We start from the raw sequence: 18,789 nt of genomic DNA on the forward strand, positions 1-18,789 counted from the left end.
AGTCACAGCCTCTCTGTTATTTCTCACCCAGTGGAAGAGGATTCAGTGGATTGGGGAGCACTGGACGGGAAGCTCCATTAGGCCGGATTAATTCACACAGTTTTTTCTCCATTAATCCTATTATGGCTACACATCTACAAGCCTGAACAGAAGTCCTTCTGTCTAACTCCTTACAGGCTTTTTCCAAACATTTCCGGAATATTTATCTGACCTATAAGGCAGTGTTAATTTCGTTAACGAAGACTAAAACTACTGTATTTGTTAACGAAAAAAAGTTAGTGAAGGCGAGATAGATCACGCTGATAGAAGTGCTCTCTCTCGCACGCGCACGCCCTCCACTTCCTCACTTCTCATATACAACGCGAGATCAGTTCTCAGCACTCAAATACACACACAACAGTCCAAATTTTTATTGTGTAGAGTATCTCACGTAAATACAGTAGGTTATGGATTAAGTGTACGTGTGTCTGTATTTCATGCATGTCTTCCATCTTAAAAGCACAGCATTCCAAATAAAATACCTATCTGTCATTAATTTTAACCAACAAAAGACGTTAAATAAATGTATACATGTTAAGTAAAACCTACAGGATCTGAAAAATTAGTTTAATTTGTATCTCTATTGTATTCGTCTTATTGTGCTTCTTTAAATATATATATATATATATATATATATATATATATATATATATATATATGTACGTTCAATAATAGCACAATTTTAAGAAATAGATAAGGTACAAATATGTACCTTTTAAGGATGGTACCCCTAAAGGTACTATTTAGCTTCATGTAACGGCATATTTACCCAGAGAAAATTTTGAAATGTTTGAGTGACTCTTGCCAAGGTTGTGTTGGTAGCTGGTTTCCCATTCTGAGATGTTATTGAGACTGTGCTTTGCCTTTTCTGACTGGTATTTTAAGCTAATAAAGAGGTTAGGATAATAATAGACCAGCTAAAACTAAAGAGGTGAAACCTAGCAGATTTATGCAGATTATTTAAAAATAATTTACACACTGGTTTTCATGATGGTTTCACATGTAAATGCCAGATCCTGTGGAAGTTTGGAGGTTTGTTTGTTTACTTGCACAAATCCAGATACTGTATTTCTCATACTGCATCATGCTTGGGTTTTTGTTATTGTCAAATCACAGAGGACACTTAAAAATTCTCAGCACATGAATAAGTCTCTTTAGCAGTTGATGCCAGGCCTCAGCAGACCCCAGTGTCATCTCAGACTATAGCCACAGCCCCATTCGTCTTCATCAGGGAGGATAAGTGACATGGCAATACCTTGAATAATTGACGATGTGCTCTAATGATTGGCTGCTCAGCCAACAAAGCCGAGGGTTCACTGGGTCAATGAGAGCTGCGGTGTCAGTTGTCATGCTCTGAGGTGATGTCATTGCACCAATCCCCGTAACTCTTTAAAGAGATAAAGACTGAGGGGTCAAACCAAATTATCTCTAACATACTGGTTCTACATTTTACAGTCAAATCAAAACAGCACACTGATATGCTACTTAGTACTTGAAGCATCTCTTGGCCTACTACTTTTTTTAAATATTTATTTTTGGCCTTTTATTAGAATAGAACAGGATTTAGACAGGAAGTGAGGTGGAACATTAAAAGGGGGCTGGGTGGAGATGGGAAAGAGGCTATTGGCGCCAACTTGGCCTCCTGGTAAAAACAACTGCTAAGGAAGGTTGTAAAATGTTTCACTTATATCTCACTTTTTTATTCGTTTCAAGAGTCTTGTTTTTGTTTTTGTTTTGTTTTTCAAGATTCATGCCCAAGCATTTCAGATACTTCCACTTAACAATCACATTAAAAACATCACAATTTGATCAAATACTACTGTGAATCTAATATGAATACTTCCAATCTACTAATTCATGTGAGGTAGATTGTAAGAGTTCCTACAGCTGGACTGGAATCATTTACCAAATTTCATGTCTCACAGCTGCTCTGTGTTTTTGTGATTAAATCTGCAAATCATATTAGCTTGCTTTTTTCAGTTTTAGACGCATAACGTCATTTGTCCTCAGTATGATGTGTGGCCTGCTTGTCTTTTGACAACAATAACTGTGTCCTTGCACATAAGCGAACTGTTCATTCTGTAATTTATCTTCCTCCGTTCCTCTTTTTCATTCAGGATAATTGAATCTAGTGATCACAAGAAAACCATTCTGCTTTCCTGGAGAACAAATAGAGGAGGAGAAAGTTGTGTCCTATGATTTGAGTTGCATACGGTCAAACTGACCTGCAGTGTGAATACAATATTAGTTTTACATGGCTGGGGAAAAAATTAAGCATTGCCATTTTATAACAGGTTTCATTGTCATTCTAAATTTTGAGGTTTGATAATATATGTTTTTTCAAAGTTTCTTATGCTTACCAATGTTTTATTTAATAAAAAAATACAGTAAAAACAGGAATATTGTTAAATATTATTACAATTTTAAATACATTTTTTCTATTTTAATGTACTAATGTAGCTGAATTTTCAGCAGCCTTTACTACAGTCTTCAGCGTCACATAATCTTTTATTAATTATTCTAATATGTTCATTTGTTGTTTAATATTGAAAACAGTCATACTGCTTAATATCTGTGTTAAAACTGTTGTTTTTCAAGATTTGTTGATGAATATAATAGACATAAAGCAGCATGTTTTGTAACATTATAAATGTATTTACTGTCACTTTCAATCAATTTAATGCATCCTAGTAGAACAAAAAGAACACCACTGATTTTGAATGTGGACATCTAATGGAAATATGGAAATCTTTCCCTTTTGCTTGTCAGAAAGGGTTTCAAATGCACAATTAGTCACTTGCTTCATCATCTGTTTGCACTGCTGTCATCAACTCTCCTTTCTCGCTTTGATCAATTGAGCTGCACTGAAACATTTTAAGAAAACAAAGGGTGATTCTACGCCTTTCTATCCAGTCTGCCACTTCAGACTCTTTAATTCATTTCACGTCTTACTCTGTCCACTTGTCTCAACTCATCCTCCCTTCATCTTTCTTCTACCTCTTCTGTAGTTAAAGGGTTAGTTCACCCGAGAATTAAATTTTATCCATCTTCTACTAACCCTTTGAAGCATCCTAGGTATGTGTGACTTTTTTCTTTCAGAATAATCCAATCTGAGTTATATAAAAAATTGTCCTTGCTCTTCCAAGCCTTTCAATGAGGGTAAGCGGGTGTTTGTTGTCAACAGTTCAGGAGACGTGAAATAAAGTATGCACATCTGTAATAAAACGTCATCCCACAGTCAGCAGATGTTTAAAAAAAAGGTTTTTATTACGTTTGAAATCTGGATATTTATTTTATAAAATGCATCGATTCACTAAAGGGACATTTTATTACAGATGCGCTCACTTTATTTCACGTCTCCTGAACTGTTGACAACAAACACCCGCTTACCCTCATTGAAAGGCTTGGAAGAGCAAGGACAATTGGATTATTCTTAAAGAAGAAAGTCACATACACCAAGAATGCTTCGCGGGTGAGTAGAACATGGACAAATCCAAATTTTGGGGTGAACTAACCCTTTAAGCAGTAAAAAACCTTTAAGAATATGAAGCATTTATTGTATGCTTTTTTCCTAAAAATGATCAAATAAAGTCTTGCTATGCTTTAGCATTTTACAAGCATACTTTTAACAAACCCATACTGGGACATGTTCCCTTAAGGTAAAGAAATCAAATTTGTAAATCTGTATTTTCCTGAGCAAGCAGCACCACCATGATTTTTGCCCTCCATCATTCTTTCTTGCTTGTTATTTACTGTATGAACTCATAAACAATTTCACTGTGGGTCATTTTAATAACATTCTACTTCTGCCCAGAAGTGCTTCATTTTCTACAGTATGTTGAGTTGAAGTCTGGATTTGCATACTATGCAAAAAACAAAACAAAACCAAAACGCAATTGTTCTTTGAAGTTGTGTGCATGCCACAGTGCATGTGTGAAAGAGAGAAACGCAAAAGTGTGTTTTATGAATTTTGTGGAATCCTTGTTTATTCACCTGGCTCCAATTTACAAGTTTCTTGAACAATCACACACCCACATCTCCAAACCTGCCAATAGCACAACCATTACGCATGGGTTGTTTGGCCTCTCAGCTCCCTCAGCATGATGGGGTTTTGCTTTTACACAAACAGAGCCCCTCTGCAGGCTAGGACAGGGTCAGCTGTTGTTCTATCAGTGGCTACTGACTCTGATGAGGTGTATAAACTTAATGTGCATTTTGTTGTTTGTTGGTAATATATGCGCCTATGAAATATTGCTGCATATTTAAACTGTTATTGCAAGCATTAACTAATGGGACTTTATTGCAAAGTCTTACCATGATGTTAGATTTCATAAATCATAAATTACAACTGTAGATTTCAGATAATCAGAAATAACTGTACACCACAATTTTTTGGAGGAGGAAAAACTGGTTACCCTTTCTATCAAATGTGCTATTATTATCTCTACTATATCCATACATGTTTGTGAGGCATAAAAAAATGCATTAACACATATTTGGTGGAAAGCTGATATACTGTATATGCACAGTTGGTTAAGAATGCAAGCTAAACACATGCTAAGAACCAGAAAAAAAAAAGATTTCAATTCCCAAAACTGTGTTGATAAACAAAGATTTGGTTTTGCCTGATGACAGCGCTGAACTACTTTTGATTTTGTGTAAAACTTGTATGTAAATTTTAATGCATCTTTCTGTGGTTTCAAACAAGGATGGGAGTCTCATTTGAATCTTTCCATTCTTTGTTTGGATGCAATTCAAATGCCTAGCAATCACAACCGTGGGAGTTAAAGGCAATCAGCAGTTTATACAATGACATGTGTGTGTCACTGAGTTCAGTCTTTTATCAAGGGATAAAACAGGCATCAGGTGCTGGTTATAATTATAACTAAGATCTGGGAGGAGAGAAGGGGGTTTATTGGATAGTTTGTTCACTTCAGCATGAAATCTCATTGGAACTCACATGGTTATCAGATTAAATTAATTATGCACATAACTGTGTGATGCTTGTTACAATCAAGGGATGGGTTAAACCCCTGAAACACTTACAATGAATAGTCCTGAAATGATGTAATCCCATTGGATTCACACTTAAAACACTTAATATGTAAAGATGTAGGGGTGATAACTTACAAACATAAGTTTTTTTCACAAGTTGGTATGATTCTTGATGAAATGCCTGTAACATACTTTGGTTAAAATTGTTCAGTAGTGGTGTACCTTGTCAAAAACAGCTCTGTTCACAGCGAGATTTTTTGATGCATGTCTCTTTAAATGATAATGAGCTACTGCTCACCCTGTCCCTCTCTTCACACACAAGATGCATGAATTGCTACCTAGGACTACCCACGCATGTGACTTGGAGTTGGCTGTATTCAAATAGTTAGCTATCTACATAAACCAGCTGAAAATTGAAAAAGCTTGCTGGATGACACAGTTTCAGATTCAGACAGCCTATAACAAACTGGCTACGAATTTTTTTTCTGCTTTTCTGAGCGGGCAGACACATCAGAAACCTAGCTTAATGCCAAAAAAAAAAAGTAAATATTTAATCCAAAGTCCCCCTGTAAGAGATCAAAGTTTGACTATACCATGCATAACAGAATAGGTTTCATCCCACTCAGTGCACTATAAAATTAACATTAAAATACAGAGATTGGATGTTGTGTCATTGTGTATATTGCCAATGTTTTTGTTTGTTGCATATAAAAAAGAAAGTAAATATAAAAGAAAATATGCATCTACAAGGCAGGAAAAAGAGGGATGATGAATGACAAGGATAAAAGATGAACGAAGAGAATACAGATCTCCCATTGCCAGGAGTCAGTTGTTTAGAGGCTCTAGCTTTAAAACGGAACGGCACACTGAATATTTATTAATGGAACCAGAAAAGAAAAATATATTGTATACTGAGGCCCAAATATAAATATAAAAATGAATGTAATTATTAAAACCCAGAAGCATAGGAACATCTGTATGGGAAATTGGGCATAAAATAAAATAAAAATTAAACTTTGGTCATGAATGTTAATATTGTAACATTAAGGCTGCCCAGTAGCCCTATGTTATAAGTGGAAATACAGGCACTGGTAGATACAGGTGCTATCCAAAGTAGGATTAACGTTTACAACATGCACATTTGTTTACTGATGCAATCGTTTGAGGTCTCTGCTTTGTCATAAAGTTGATGAGGCCAGCTGCAGTTACTTATTCCCTTTGCATTGTGGCCAAGCAAAACTCTTAAAATCTAATGATTATTTCCCAAAAGTGGGTGGGACAAGTTGCATCCCCTTGGCATGTAATCAGAGCATGTATATTCATTCATCTTTGTTAACGTTTGTTCATTGTTATTTCACTTCAGCTCAGGTCCATTTAAAAAAAATATATATTAAGAGATACTTTTGCTTTTAATTAATTTTAGTTCTTTTTAATTGATGTAGTTAACTAATGTCAACAAATAGAACCTCATTGTAAAGTGTTACCAAATTCGGTGAATGGACTCACTGAAGATTTTTTTCTGGTCCATTCATTTATTTTTAGAATTACTAAAAGATTTTTAGGTATGAATCAAATTGAAGTAATCAAAAACGGAACCAGAATTACTGTTTTTTAAGATTATTCACATTTATCTGCTATCATGATATACACTTTTGGCAATCACTGACTGAAAATACTGAACCACATTTTTAAATGTCTTACATTATCTGCTACATACAGTATCTGTGTCCACACAGTTAATTATTTTCTCAAAGGGCTCTTTTGAGATGTGAACTATTTAGACTGGAAATTCATCGGCCATTACATGAGAAGTGCTGGATGTACAAAGTTCCAGAACTGAAAGGAAAAGTACAAAAGTATGAGCTAGCAAGGTGATGTAGGTAAGGCACTATGAGACCTCAATCCTTCCTGAAGAGGCACACCCAGGTTTAGTCTCTAATCTTTTGATAGAGTCCATTCATTACTTACTTCTCTAAGTGCAGCCTTGCCATTATGGCAAAGGGTTAATCTGTCACTATTTGCTTCTCAAGTTGACACACTCTCATAGTTGCAGACCTCGTTTAGCCAGTTTAGTCTTGTGACAGAATGCAAAGATTTCCGTTGAACCCAGCAGGTTTCCCTGGTTTTGTACTAGAAAACAATGGGCTTGTTGTATTGTAGCATTTTCAGACGCTGCAGCTGGGCTAATAGCAACTTCAAACCACAGATCAACCCTCAAATGGACTGTTTGTTCATCGTTTCATTTTATCATCCCTGATATTTTGTTTTAAGACTGTTTAATCATCATCAGAAGCTGTTAATTAGTCTAGGGTATGTGGATAATAGCTGCTTAAATACATATCTATGTCTTGCAGACCGATCTGGCTCAGACGGGCAAGAGTTAAACAGCCCTTCATTTATCTGCTGAACTGCAGAATGCTGAGCAATGGTGCTTGATGCCATGACAACCAAAGGGCCATTCAGAAGGGTGGCTGAGGAGTAGGCGTGTGGAAAGGAAAGGATGACAAGAAAAGTAGATCCAGGAGAAAAAAAATGGAGAGAGACAGGTAGAAAGGTGAAAGAGAGGCTGATTAAAACTTGAGAACACTGTAGGAAACATGGCCGAGAGGTGGTGAATGATAAAGAAAGACAATGAGACAGAGGAAGGGGGCATGGGGGCGGGGATTGGCAGACGCTGACTGCTTGTTACTGAGTGTCACCGGAGTATTGCATCAGTCCAAGTGGGATGCTCACATTGCAGGATGACATCACAGGAGCGCAGAATGCCTGCCACCCAGAAATGGAGACGAAGGGAGGCTGTCTCTGCCCTTGCTATTTAATATGTGCTGCTGTTTTTTGCAGAGTCATTAACACTTCATTGTCATTTTTTGGGCCGCTCTGTTTCGCAATGCTCTAGTATGGCAATGCTAGTGAATAATGCCTTTTCACACCCCTGAAAATCCCACCGATCCAGAATGAAAAGCAGAGAACAAATACCAGACAGTATGCCTAATCCTTTAACTCGAATCAGAGAGTACATTATACAAGACACATGACTCCTTCTGCCGAGTGCGCCCATTACTGCAGCCTCGTGGATAAAAGAGACTGATATCTAGTCATGCTTGAAGGTGTATCCTATAATAAAGAACTACTTTGTCTATAATGTGCATCTGGTCTGTAATGAGCTTTGTGATTTAGTCATATGTGGTCTATATTTATAATGGAGATTGCAGCACTAAAGGGATAGTTCACCAAATGAAATGTTGCAGTTTAGTGTTGACTTTTTTCTTTTGTGTAACACAAAAATATGAATTTACGAAGAATATCCTACACTGTTTTTAGTATAAAAAAGACTTAAATTTTGCCTATTCCTCACATAATGTTATTGTAAGACTTTAAATATAATGTACAAGCCACATGGATCACTTTTATGATCGTTTAATGTTAGGCCTATTTTTTCATTATATTTGAAAGCTTCATTTTCCATGGGGACTAACTGCATAGAAAAGAGCAACTAGTACCATTTTTGTTCAGTAGAAGTTGTTAAGTCATACGGGTTTGGAACAACATCGGGGAGTAAATGATGAACGGATTTTAATTTTTAGGTGGAATTTTCCTTTAAACAAACATCTCTAGTTGTTCTGTTCTTTTCTTTTCTCTCAGTTGGCTTTGAGAGAAACAGCTTATGGCTTATTCCAGGCAGGGAGACAGTGATAGAGAGAGCAGCCTGATTCTCATGAGCTCAGCAGAAAACAAAAACAAAAAAGGTGATCGCTCTCACTGTGTGTAATTCACAGTGGATTCAAATTAATTTCTCGCTCCACAATATCAGCTGGGGAACAATGATATTGCTTCTTTCAGCTTTCATCTCCTTTATGAATTATGTATAATGCACACCAGCAGTCACACTCTTCAGTGCCAACCTTATGTCTGTGTTAAATATGGAACAATGAAGCCACCTATTTGCATCTGGATGGAAATTGTACTTTCCCCTCTAGTTGTACTGGCACAGATAAAATATGAAATGTTTAAGGCTATATACAGTATAGTCAATATAAAAACAACACAGACTGTTGTCACACAGCAAGCAGGTCACTTTTATGTTAGCATGTCGTCAAAATATTTATCCATTCACCATCCTCAAATCTATCAATCGTCACTGATGTACCTTTAAAACTTCCTTAGACCTTATTGTCTCATTCTTTCAACAAGATTTGGCTTCGTTTAGCTTGGTCTTGTAGTCAGGCAGATTACAATCTCTTTCTGCTAGTCATGCCTTCCTTTTGAGCTCACATGCACACAAATCTACATGTGGAAATGTATTTCCAAGAAGTAATCTGAGAAAAAAGTGTGAAATAACAAATCTTGCTTGCATAGTGCGAAACATTATCTAGAAATCATTACAGAAGCTAAAGACAAGAACTTTTGATGTTAGAAAGCAGGTTAACTCCAAGTTAGCAGTAATTTATTATTTAAAAGTTTTGTGGCTATTAACTTCATCTGTGTTAGCTTTAACGCAAACTCTATGTCAATCTACTCCTAAACAGTGACAAACTTTTAGCACATGTGCATATTGAAATATTGATGACTCATCCTGCACTACACAGATATTTGCCCTATTAATTCACTCGAGAACAAAAATGTCTCTGCCTCTAATACCCAGGTAACAAAATGTATTTATTAAACCACAAACAAGGTAGGCCTGATGAAGAAAGCTCTGAAAAAAAATTTTTATAAATAGTTTTTATTATTTTAGGTGTGACTTGCTGTCATACAATGAATACTTTGGGACCAAACATTTGATTTTAATGTTGGCATTCACCATGTCTTATTTCATAGATACTAACTTTGGAAATACATTAAAACTGCAGTGCACATAGTTTGGCAAGATATTTCCCTTTGTATCTCTCACATCTTGGATCAGCCAAATCTGAATCCCCTGCAGACAGACCATAGAAACACTGTTAGCATTTAGCTCACTGTCCAGTAAGAGGACAGGCATGGACCAATAACAAGCAGCAGTTGGTTGAGCATTAAGGTTTCTAAGGCACACACACTTTTCTAATGCTCAGATCCCCATAGTCACGTGTCTTTTTCCAGTGTTGCAGAGGCGGCTAGCAATACACTTTAGTCCAAACCAGACATTCTCAGTCTCAAAAACAGAGTGACCTCAAATAAATTAATCAGTCTTGAAATTACAACTGGTATGGGTGTAATTAACATGGTCCTGTGGCCTTCATTGCTCATTCATTATGCATTGTAAGTGATTAATATTTTCCCACGGCTTTTATGGATTACTGTGGCTATTCGGTTACTTGTCATTGTTTTGGGTCCATCTGCTCATCCTGAACTGAAGCATGGACAGTTACAATTAAACAAGTTTGACACAGCTGACAAGGACAGCCTTTGTCAGGCACGAGCCATCTGGAGGTTCCTCCCTGTTCTGCATTAAAGAGATGCAAACACTGTGATCCTTTTATTCCGCTCTGGCCATACAGTGACATTCTCCTTCTTGATGGATAGATTACACGTATGTGAACAGAGGGGACTGAAAGAGGTGTACAGGAAGACAGATTGCCATCCTAAAGCAGACCATCACCTGCATTAATGAGATGTGCCTACTTGAAGCACAGGCAACAGTTAGTAAAAGATTAAATGATAGCACATATAATTCCTGGATAAATTATTTCAGCACAAATGACAGATTGACCAAGATTTATTCCAGTTTGTATTTCCAAACACATATATCCGTAATAGACTTTTATGAGCAGCTGTTTCAACTTCTTATGATGCTTCTGATATAGGCCTATTTACTGGCATGCGCTGTCAATATCTCCAATAAATTAATTTGACATATTATAGCATTATAGCAAAATCATTACTTCATCCAAACCGAACTCAGTTCTCTCCATCCGTTTTGCACCTCATAGTAACGGTTCGACCAATAGAATGTCGACTTCCGCTCTTCGGACAAGTCCATTGGATCACGAGGACCACGCGGCTGCAAATAATGTACAAACTCTGAATTTGGCAACTAGGTGCAGGTGGAAGAGCCGCGCATTCTGATTGGCTCCCAAATGTGGAGCGTGTGCGTGTTCCACAGCACCAGTGATCCGTTCTGAGGCGAGCCCATTGCGTGCTGGAGAAGGGGTGCCGGGAAATGATGTCACATATAAATGAAAGGACACCGTAACGAAGTGATAATAAATAGCTATAAACTCCGTCTTCTTTTCTTATTTAGAATTATTTTTATATGAATTAGCTGTTAAAACATAAGCACTAGGGGAGTTATTTGCTTCACGCGTATCGATTAGAACACCTCCCCCCCATGCTGTTTGTACTGAATGGACTCCTCCTGATGAAGTGAAAGAACCGGTAGACCGGGTGAGCTGATTGAAATGAAGACTACGGTTTCGTCGTGGTGGGACGGAGTGGATTGTAGAGCTGGTATCTACTTTCTGTTCTGTCGGACAGTTAAGAGATGTTTATAAAAATGATCTATCAATTGATATCGGATGAGTGAAGCCTGGTGCTTTGATAGCTTTCATGACACTCTGAAGCTGGCATTCAGACTGTTAAAGTTGAGCTCTCTGTTCCAGTCATACGAGCTTTTTATATTACCTTCATTCGTCTGTGTTGAACATTTGATTTAACCCGGTTCAGTAGAACCTAATCGAGCAACAGAGAACTCAGACCATGTACAATACAGTGTGGAATACGGAGAACGAAGATGACGATTGGAGAGACGTGATGATGCCCTATTCCACTGAATTAATTTTTTACATCGAGATGGACCAGCCGCCAGGTACAGATAAAACAATCAATCTCACAACACGCTTAGTTCACCCCAAAAATGTAAATGCTGTAATTTCCTCAATTCTCATGTTGATACAAATCTATGTGACTCTTTTTTTCCCTCGAAGAAGCACAAATGGTTAGAAGGCTGAAAGCCCCAGTCACCATTTGCTATCATTGTATCTTTCTTTCATAAAGTGAAAATGAATGGTGACTAGGATGTCATTCTGCATATCTCATTTTGTTTAATTAAAAAATGTCGTTTAGCGTATTTAACATTTATGCAGTCGCATTATCTGACATTGCACTTATTTGTCTGCTTAGATGAATAGAGTTGAAATGCTTCATAATTTGCTTCATCGTTGAAATGTGTTTTATATTAATGTTATTTACAGCGATTCACGTATGTCAGGCATTTAACATTCGCACTCGTTCTTCTACCAAAACCCATTTCGCCATCTTAAAATCGTTCTTTTGCTGCTCAGGTTTAATCGTGCTTCTGATGCACTGTCTGCATTAACATTTTCGTGTACATCATTTTAAATGCATGATAAACGACTTCCCACTCAGACAGGGGAGCCATATCCCTGAAGAGAGTGCAACAGTCTACATCCCTTTATAATTTTTATTTTAAAGTCGACCTCTTATATTATATCGAATATGTATGATATTTTGGTTTTCTTAAGTAGAACACAAAATGGGATTTTAAAGCCTCAGTCTCCTTTTACTTTTTGCATCTTTTAAAAAAAAAGAACGAAAGGGAGTGATGAATGAGATGTCAATTTGCATATCTCATTTTGGGTGAACTATCTCTTAAAATTAGGACTAGTGTAAACTTGTCTGTATATATATCCAGTAATATTGTAATTGTGTATGTCATTCGGGCTTGTAAATTGTGTATATCCAGTAATATTGTAATTGTGTAGGTAATTTGGGCTTGTAAATGGTACAATTAACATCTTTATAGAGGGGGGTTGTGTTACACGTCCTGCTATAGTCTTGTTAGTTTTTCCTCTGGATATTTGGATGTTTTGCATGGCTCACCACACATGGTTTTGATATGCAAAATGTGGAGAGATCGGAATGCATTCTCTGAATTGGTTTGACACCTTAAGTGGTGTTGTACAGGGTCTGCAAATAGGGACTATATAGCATATAGACCAATTAAGTCACATAATTATACCCTGTGAAAGCTCTTTAGGGGTCTTTTGGAGTAAGTTTCCCAGCTTTCTGAATGTTAGTTTTGCCTGCACTTCTTATTAACATTTAGTGTTATTCATGTGTCATCTGTTAAGGGCTGACACCATTATATTGCCATAAACAATGATGTCATAGACTGGAAACTGGATGCCATTCAGAAGTCACAAGCATGGTCGACAATGGCTCATTAATTCATGGTGTTAGTTCCTGCAATAAAGAGACAGGATGACACTTTTGGAAGCGTTAAATGTGAATGGAATGGGAAAAGAGACTTTGATTGTTTGCATGAGGCTGTTACTTTTGTGTGACTATTGTGAGGGGTTTTAGGACAGACTGTATTTAATGCAAAAGCACAAAACACATTTTGTGCGTCATTTCTTGACAGCTCGTCTGTAACATTTTAATGATGGTTGTTAGATTGTGAAGATGCTGCCTTAATGTTTCCGCATAAAGTTAACTGTTTATTGGTCCAAATCCAACAGTGGGCAGAATTAATTATTTTATTACATTTCCGACATTCTCTGCGTTGTTCAAAGGAACAATGCCTAACACTCAGTTCTCAACTCCTCATTTCCTAGAAAATGAGCTGTGGTGGACTGAATGGATCTGGCAAGCAGGATTGAATAGTTGAATAGCCCTTCGACTGCTCTGCCACGGGGATGAATGAGCACAGCACTGTGTGATTAATCTTATCTTTCATTCTGTGCCACTGCACACAAGTCTATCAGATCTCTCCTTTTAGGTTTTTTTTTTGTTGATGCTTTCTGTCCGTTTGTCTACATGTAGTGTCCGTAACCACACACTGACTTATCATCTGCTTCTTTAACACTTCATCTCCAAGATGCCGTTAGATAGGCATTGCGGAACAGTGAAATCAGCCTGGCCCAGGAAAAGATTGGTTCCTGTGCAGATGTTCACTGGAATATTTATTACAGCTGAATTGAGATGTGTAAGGCTCTGAGGTACGGCCCCGTATGTGCATGCGTCTGCAAACAAGCAAGCAACTGCTTTGTTCCATTGCAGTGTCCAATGAGCACAGGTGCCACACTGCCCCCAGGGGAAAGTTGGCCCCTGTCTCTAAGGGCCAGTGATGTGTGAGTGTAATAAAGGCTGCCGGAGCAGTGTGCTCTGGGTCGCCAACAAAAGTGCAGCGACACCAAAGGGAAAGTCAGCTTCTGGCATCCCTCTAATGGGCATTCGGATGACATAAGGGATGGAAATGTCATTATCTCTCTTGATACATGGTCCTTTCTTTTGTTCTGTGCCTTCTCAGCTTGTTCAGTCTTGAATGTATTTGAGCTTGTTCATTCATAAATGTCCACGGAAAATTGGCATGTCGAAGAAACCGGGCTTTCTTTAGCAGAATGCGAAAAAAATACTAATCTTTCTCGGTACATAAAGGCATATGTGCACATAATAATAAAATATTAAATGTATATGTAAAAAATATGTAATGCATACACATGTATATATGTGTATGTATGTTGATCTGTTAGTTAATTAATTAATTAGAGTTTGCGCAACCAGCACCCTTTTAGCATTTTGTAATCTGACGTAGCAATGTGGCTGTGAAGTGGTTCGATGCATGTGTCCCAGTTTGTGTTCACCTCAGCATGTGTTGGCGTCTTTGCCTTGTCTCTCTCTGGGAGGAGCGCTGCTCCCCCCTCACTCCTACATCATTCCCCAGAGCTTTCCGCTCTCTCTTTCTCCGTCTCATATGGTTGTGTCCACCTCCCCTCCTGCTTTCTCATTGGCCGCTTCCGACTTCTTCTTCATTGAGAGGGTTCGTGAAGCCTGCAGCATCTGAATTTAGGTGCTGGGATTTTCCCTCTGGCTTTATTCTGAAAGGCAGCGTGAGTGAGCGAGGGAGGGTGGAGAGAAAGCGAGTGCGAGTGGGAGGGAGCGCGAGAATAAGAGGACTCGTGTCACAGACAGCTGAGTGCAGGCTGTATACATGCAGCTCAAAAAGGATCCCGAGGAGGACGGTAAGGGAGACATCATTCTTCTTTTCTTCTGCTTTTTCCACAGTCACTGTCTTTGCTTTCATCTTTTCTGTCTTTATGGCGGTTGTGACGCTCTGAAAAGACTGTCAGGGAGGCACGATGACAATTAGTGTTTGTCCTATTGTGTGGGAAGTGTCCTGGATCTTGTATGGAAACATGCACCGTTGTCAACATGAATTAATGTAAGGATCATGCTTTTGCAGGATGTATAATCCTTGATAGATGTACTTATTTTTTATGTAAATTTTATTTTATTAAAAATAAATCGCATCTTTAATAAGCCTCTTTTAAGAGTTGAGCTGCAAGGATTGTCTTTTAGTCATTCATTAGGAGCGGATGGTGACAGTGCGTCATGATAATACGTGGACAGAGTCTGTGTGGTTTAACGTGATTGTGAGCGTCCCCGACGGACTGTTTAAACCATCCATGTGCTTGGTGACACTTTTAATTCATTCCCTCTGGATCGGGACGTGGCAGCCCTCGCCTGCTGTTCCCCTCAATGGCACTGTCATCACTCTCTGCCACACACTTTTTCTCATGCTAATGCACCCCCTAATTTGTACATACTAAACTGTTTTGTGTGTGTGGTGCCCGTCTGCGATTGTATCAGTCTATGTTTGTGTTGTTTTTCAAAGTACAGTTGCTTCATCACCTGTAGAACCAGAGGTTTAAGCATATTTTTTTTATTATTATTATTATTGTGCAAAAGAGCATGACTGCAGAACAATGACTTCTGGAGATTTGTTTCCTAAACAATGGACTGCTTGGTCGTCGATTGCCGTGGACTTCACCTATGGATGTATAGTTCTCTTTGTTCAGACTTGCGCAGCACTGCAGAGCTGCATTGCCACTCACTCCTTCTCATTCTTTCTCATCCTTTCCATCCTACATCCAGGTCACTTTCCTTTTCTCGCCTCTTCCTTTTCATCTTTCATTAAAAGTTTAGTTTTTTTAGGAAATAAAATATTTTAAAAGTAGGAAAAAACGACCTTACTTTATTAGTTTTGCTTTCCTTGTGAAGCATAGTGGGTTAGTTTACTGTTGTAGAAATTTAAAAGAAATACTTTCTTTTTTCTCATTTATTGATCCCCTTTGTTTGTTTCGAGTTTTGTCATCAATCATGATCGTAACGCGTTTAAATCAGTGAGGGATAGCTTTAAAAAATGATTGCATTCTGCGACAGTGGTCTTTCCATTGTGTGCCCCCCAGCTGTGATATCACTGACACTAACACAGATGGGGTGACCGCTGTAATGAGATCACCTAGTCACATCTCTGCCTCTTTCTTGCTCTGTTTCCTTTCATTTTCCATGTTCCTTTCGGGCTCGCACCCAACCACTAGCTCACAAAGATAACCAAGAGTGTGTGTGTGTAGGACAAAGGTGGTCACACGCTTGCACAGAAAGAGCTGACAGTGGAAAACTGATAGGCAGGAATTTGAGGTTTCAGCTGGGCTTGTGCACCTGCATTTGGCTGTTGTAGAGAGCGAGCGCGAAATAGGGGGGTCATTTCCCCTTCTATTGGCAGGTTGCTACTAAAAGAGGCTTTGTGATGAAATGAAATGTCTCAGGCCAAAATATAAGTTTCAGACAAATTCCTAGAAATGTGTATGTTTTCAACTCACATGTTGGTCTTGAATAGTGAGATATTGAATCTCTGTTTATTGTGTCTCTAAATTACACTGGGGAATGGAGGAGGTGAGCCACGTGGGTATTTGCAAATGTAATATTAATATGGTGATTATTGTGTTGGCGTAGAGGGAACAGAAGGTTATACATTGTCAAATGACTCTTCATAAGCTGCTGTGCTGCACAAATGGTCTCCTACCAGGTGGTGAGCGTTCCCCCTAAGTTTGTGTCAACAGGATAGTGCACAGGGTTGCCATATTTTTATCTTCCAAAATCATTGCTTTGTTCATTTTCCACAAAAAATAAATAAATAAATAACACTGATCTGCTTTTAGACCAACTGAAATGTAGAACTAGTGTGTGTGCACACCTGCAGGAGCAGAGTTTGGGTGGGGATGTGTCCGTTAGCCTGGCTTTGCTTTGACTGGTTGAAGCCGCTCACCCCACCAGATTAAGGTGTTTCCTGTGGGCCAATGGAGGGAGGAGTTGTCACTGTGCCCGGGACTCCTTTAACTCTGACTACACTCATGCACTCACTCCAAAAACCGCCACTGCTTTTAATTAATGACACCCTCAAAGAAAACCATTCACACTCCCCTCTTCCCGCACACCAAAACTTTAAAGAACCATAAAGAGCTTACCTCTGCAAATGTTTGCAATATCGGGAAGTAATAAAACTTCAATGAAAACTTTTCAAAATTTGAAGTACTGAAATGGCAACACAAGAAAGTGTATTTCTCGCTCTGTTTCTTCAGAGAGTCTTCATCTCTTCTTTGATCTTGAACAATTTTATTATTATTATTTCTTATTAAAGGAGCCAATTCTGTGTGGAGCAGTGGGTCATTCCACAATGTGCAAACAGCGGTGATCATTCATTGACTGTAGTGTGTGTTGCATGTCCCTGTGGGCTTTTATTTCCGTGACTCACCTCCGGAGTATTGGACTTAAGTCATTTAATTCACATGCCAGATAGAAGTTTCTTTGGCTAGAAGGGCCCAGGGGTTTCTAGAATCAGCCCAGGCCTTTATGACCTCCGTATGATGGCTTACGCCATGCCTTCCCCATTTCCACCCACTCCCCTGACATAGATATACTCCCGCTCTCACGCAGCCTTGTCTCTGCCAGGCTGAGAACAGGTGGGTGACTGTTTTTACAGAAACTTGACTCTTTTTTATGATTTGGTCATTATGGCAATAATCTGCATGAGCTTGCTTAATTCTACATGAGCCGTGTCCTCCCTAAACAGTCCACTAGTGCCATGTTCGATACATCGATACGACGATGTATCGTGACAGAGATTTGATGATATGAGTATCATCAACCAGTGAATGCAGTCTTTTAAAGCTGCCAGTGTCTATGATCTCACCAGTAATAATCAAATGGCAATAATGCTGAGAAAAAAAGAAAAACGAATAACTATGATTCTGTAAACGTTCGATGCACTCCAAAAATACTGAAAGTTATCACTTTACTGGCCCACAATGGATAAACATGCTTACTTTCTGAAAACACTGATTAGCTTGCTGTTTAGCGATTTCCACTTCAATATTCTATTCTCAGAAAAGTGTAATTCATTGTGTTTATTTACACGAGCAAGAAAGCAACATTAACTGTGAAGCTGTGGCTTTAATTCCTTTAGAAACTGATGTTACCAGCTCTTTGTTGGTAAAGATAATGTAGCTCATGAGCGATTAAGATATTTTGATAAAATTGCAAGGCAATGCCTAGAAGTTTTGCTGAATGTCTGCGTGATCTGTGTGAGTGACTAATCGTGTGTGCCTGAGATACAGTGAAGTCAGCACATTATTTTAGAAATCCTCTCATTTTAATTTTTTTTTAAATGTAGAATTTTTTTTTACATTTATTAGTTTAAGTACTTTATCTTGTTTTTAGCCCATAATGTACTCGCTCTAATAAATGTATACTGATACATTTATTAGAGCGAGTACATTATGGGCTAAAAACAAGATTCAAACAATCAAAATATTGTACCTGATGAGGAGTGTGTATGTATGTGTAGTATGCCTTTGAATAAACCTGTGCGTTGACAACCGAGTGGTATGTTGCTGTTTCAAGGCCAGTGTTGCAGGATTCAGTTAGGTCGGGGGAGGTTCCTTTGGCTTCGCGGAAGGTACAGGGCTTGAACACTAT

General features: G+C 38.3%; 1 protein-coding gene across 3 annotated transcripts in view; it reads left to right on the plus strand.

Annotated features, from left to right (window-relative positions):
* LOC128015645 (phosphatidylinositol 3-kinase regulatory subunit gamma) overlaps positions 1-18,789 on the plus strand; it is a 158,700-nt gene that overhangs the window by 128,624 nt on the left and 11,287 nt on the right. The window contains exon 1 of one of the 3 annotated variants that reach the window (XM_052599674.1): positions 11,124-11,818. The exons of 1 other annotated variant lie outside the window; for it this stretch is intronic. In XM_052599674.1, coding sequence (XP_052455634.1) covers positions 11,710-11,818 — 109 coding nt within the window. In that variant the 5' untranslated portion in view covers positions 11,124-11,709. Of the gene's footprint in view, positions 1-11,123; positions 11,819-14,855; positions 14,994-18,789 lie in introns of those variants that run through there. One more of the 3 variants, XM_052599673.1, reaches the window with a different exon arrangement.

Source organism: Carassius gibelio, chromosome A6, assembly GCF_023724105.1.
Source record: "Carassius gibelio isolate Cgi1373 ecotype wild population from Czech Republic chromosome A6, carGib1.2-hapl.c, whole genome shotgun sequence".
NCBI classification, from domain to species: domain Eukaryota; kingdom Metazoa; phylum Chordata; class Actinopteri; order Cypriniformes; family Cyprinidae; genus Carassius; species Carassius gibelio.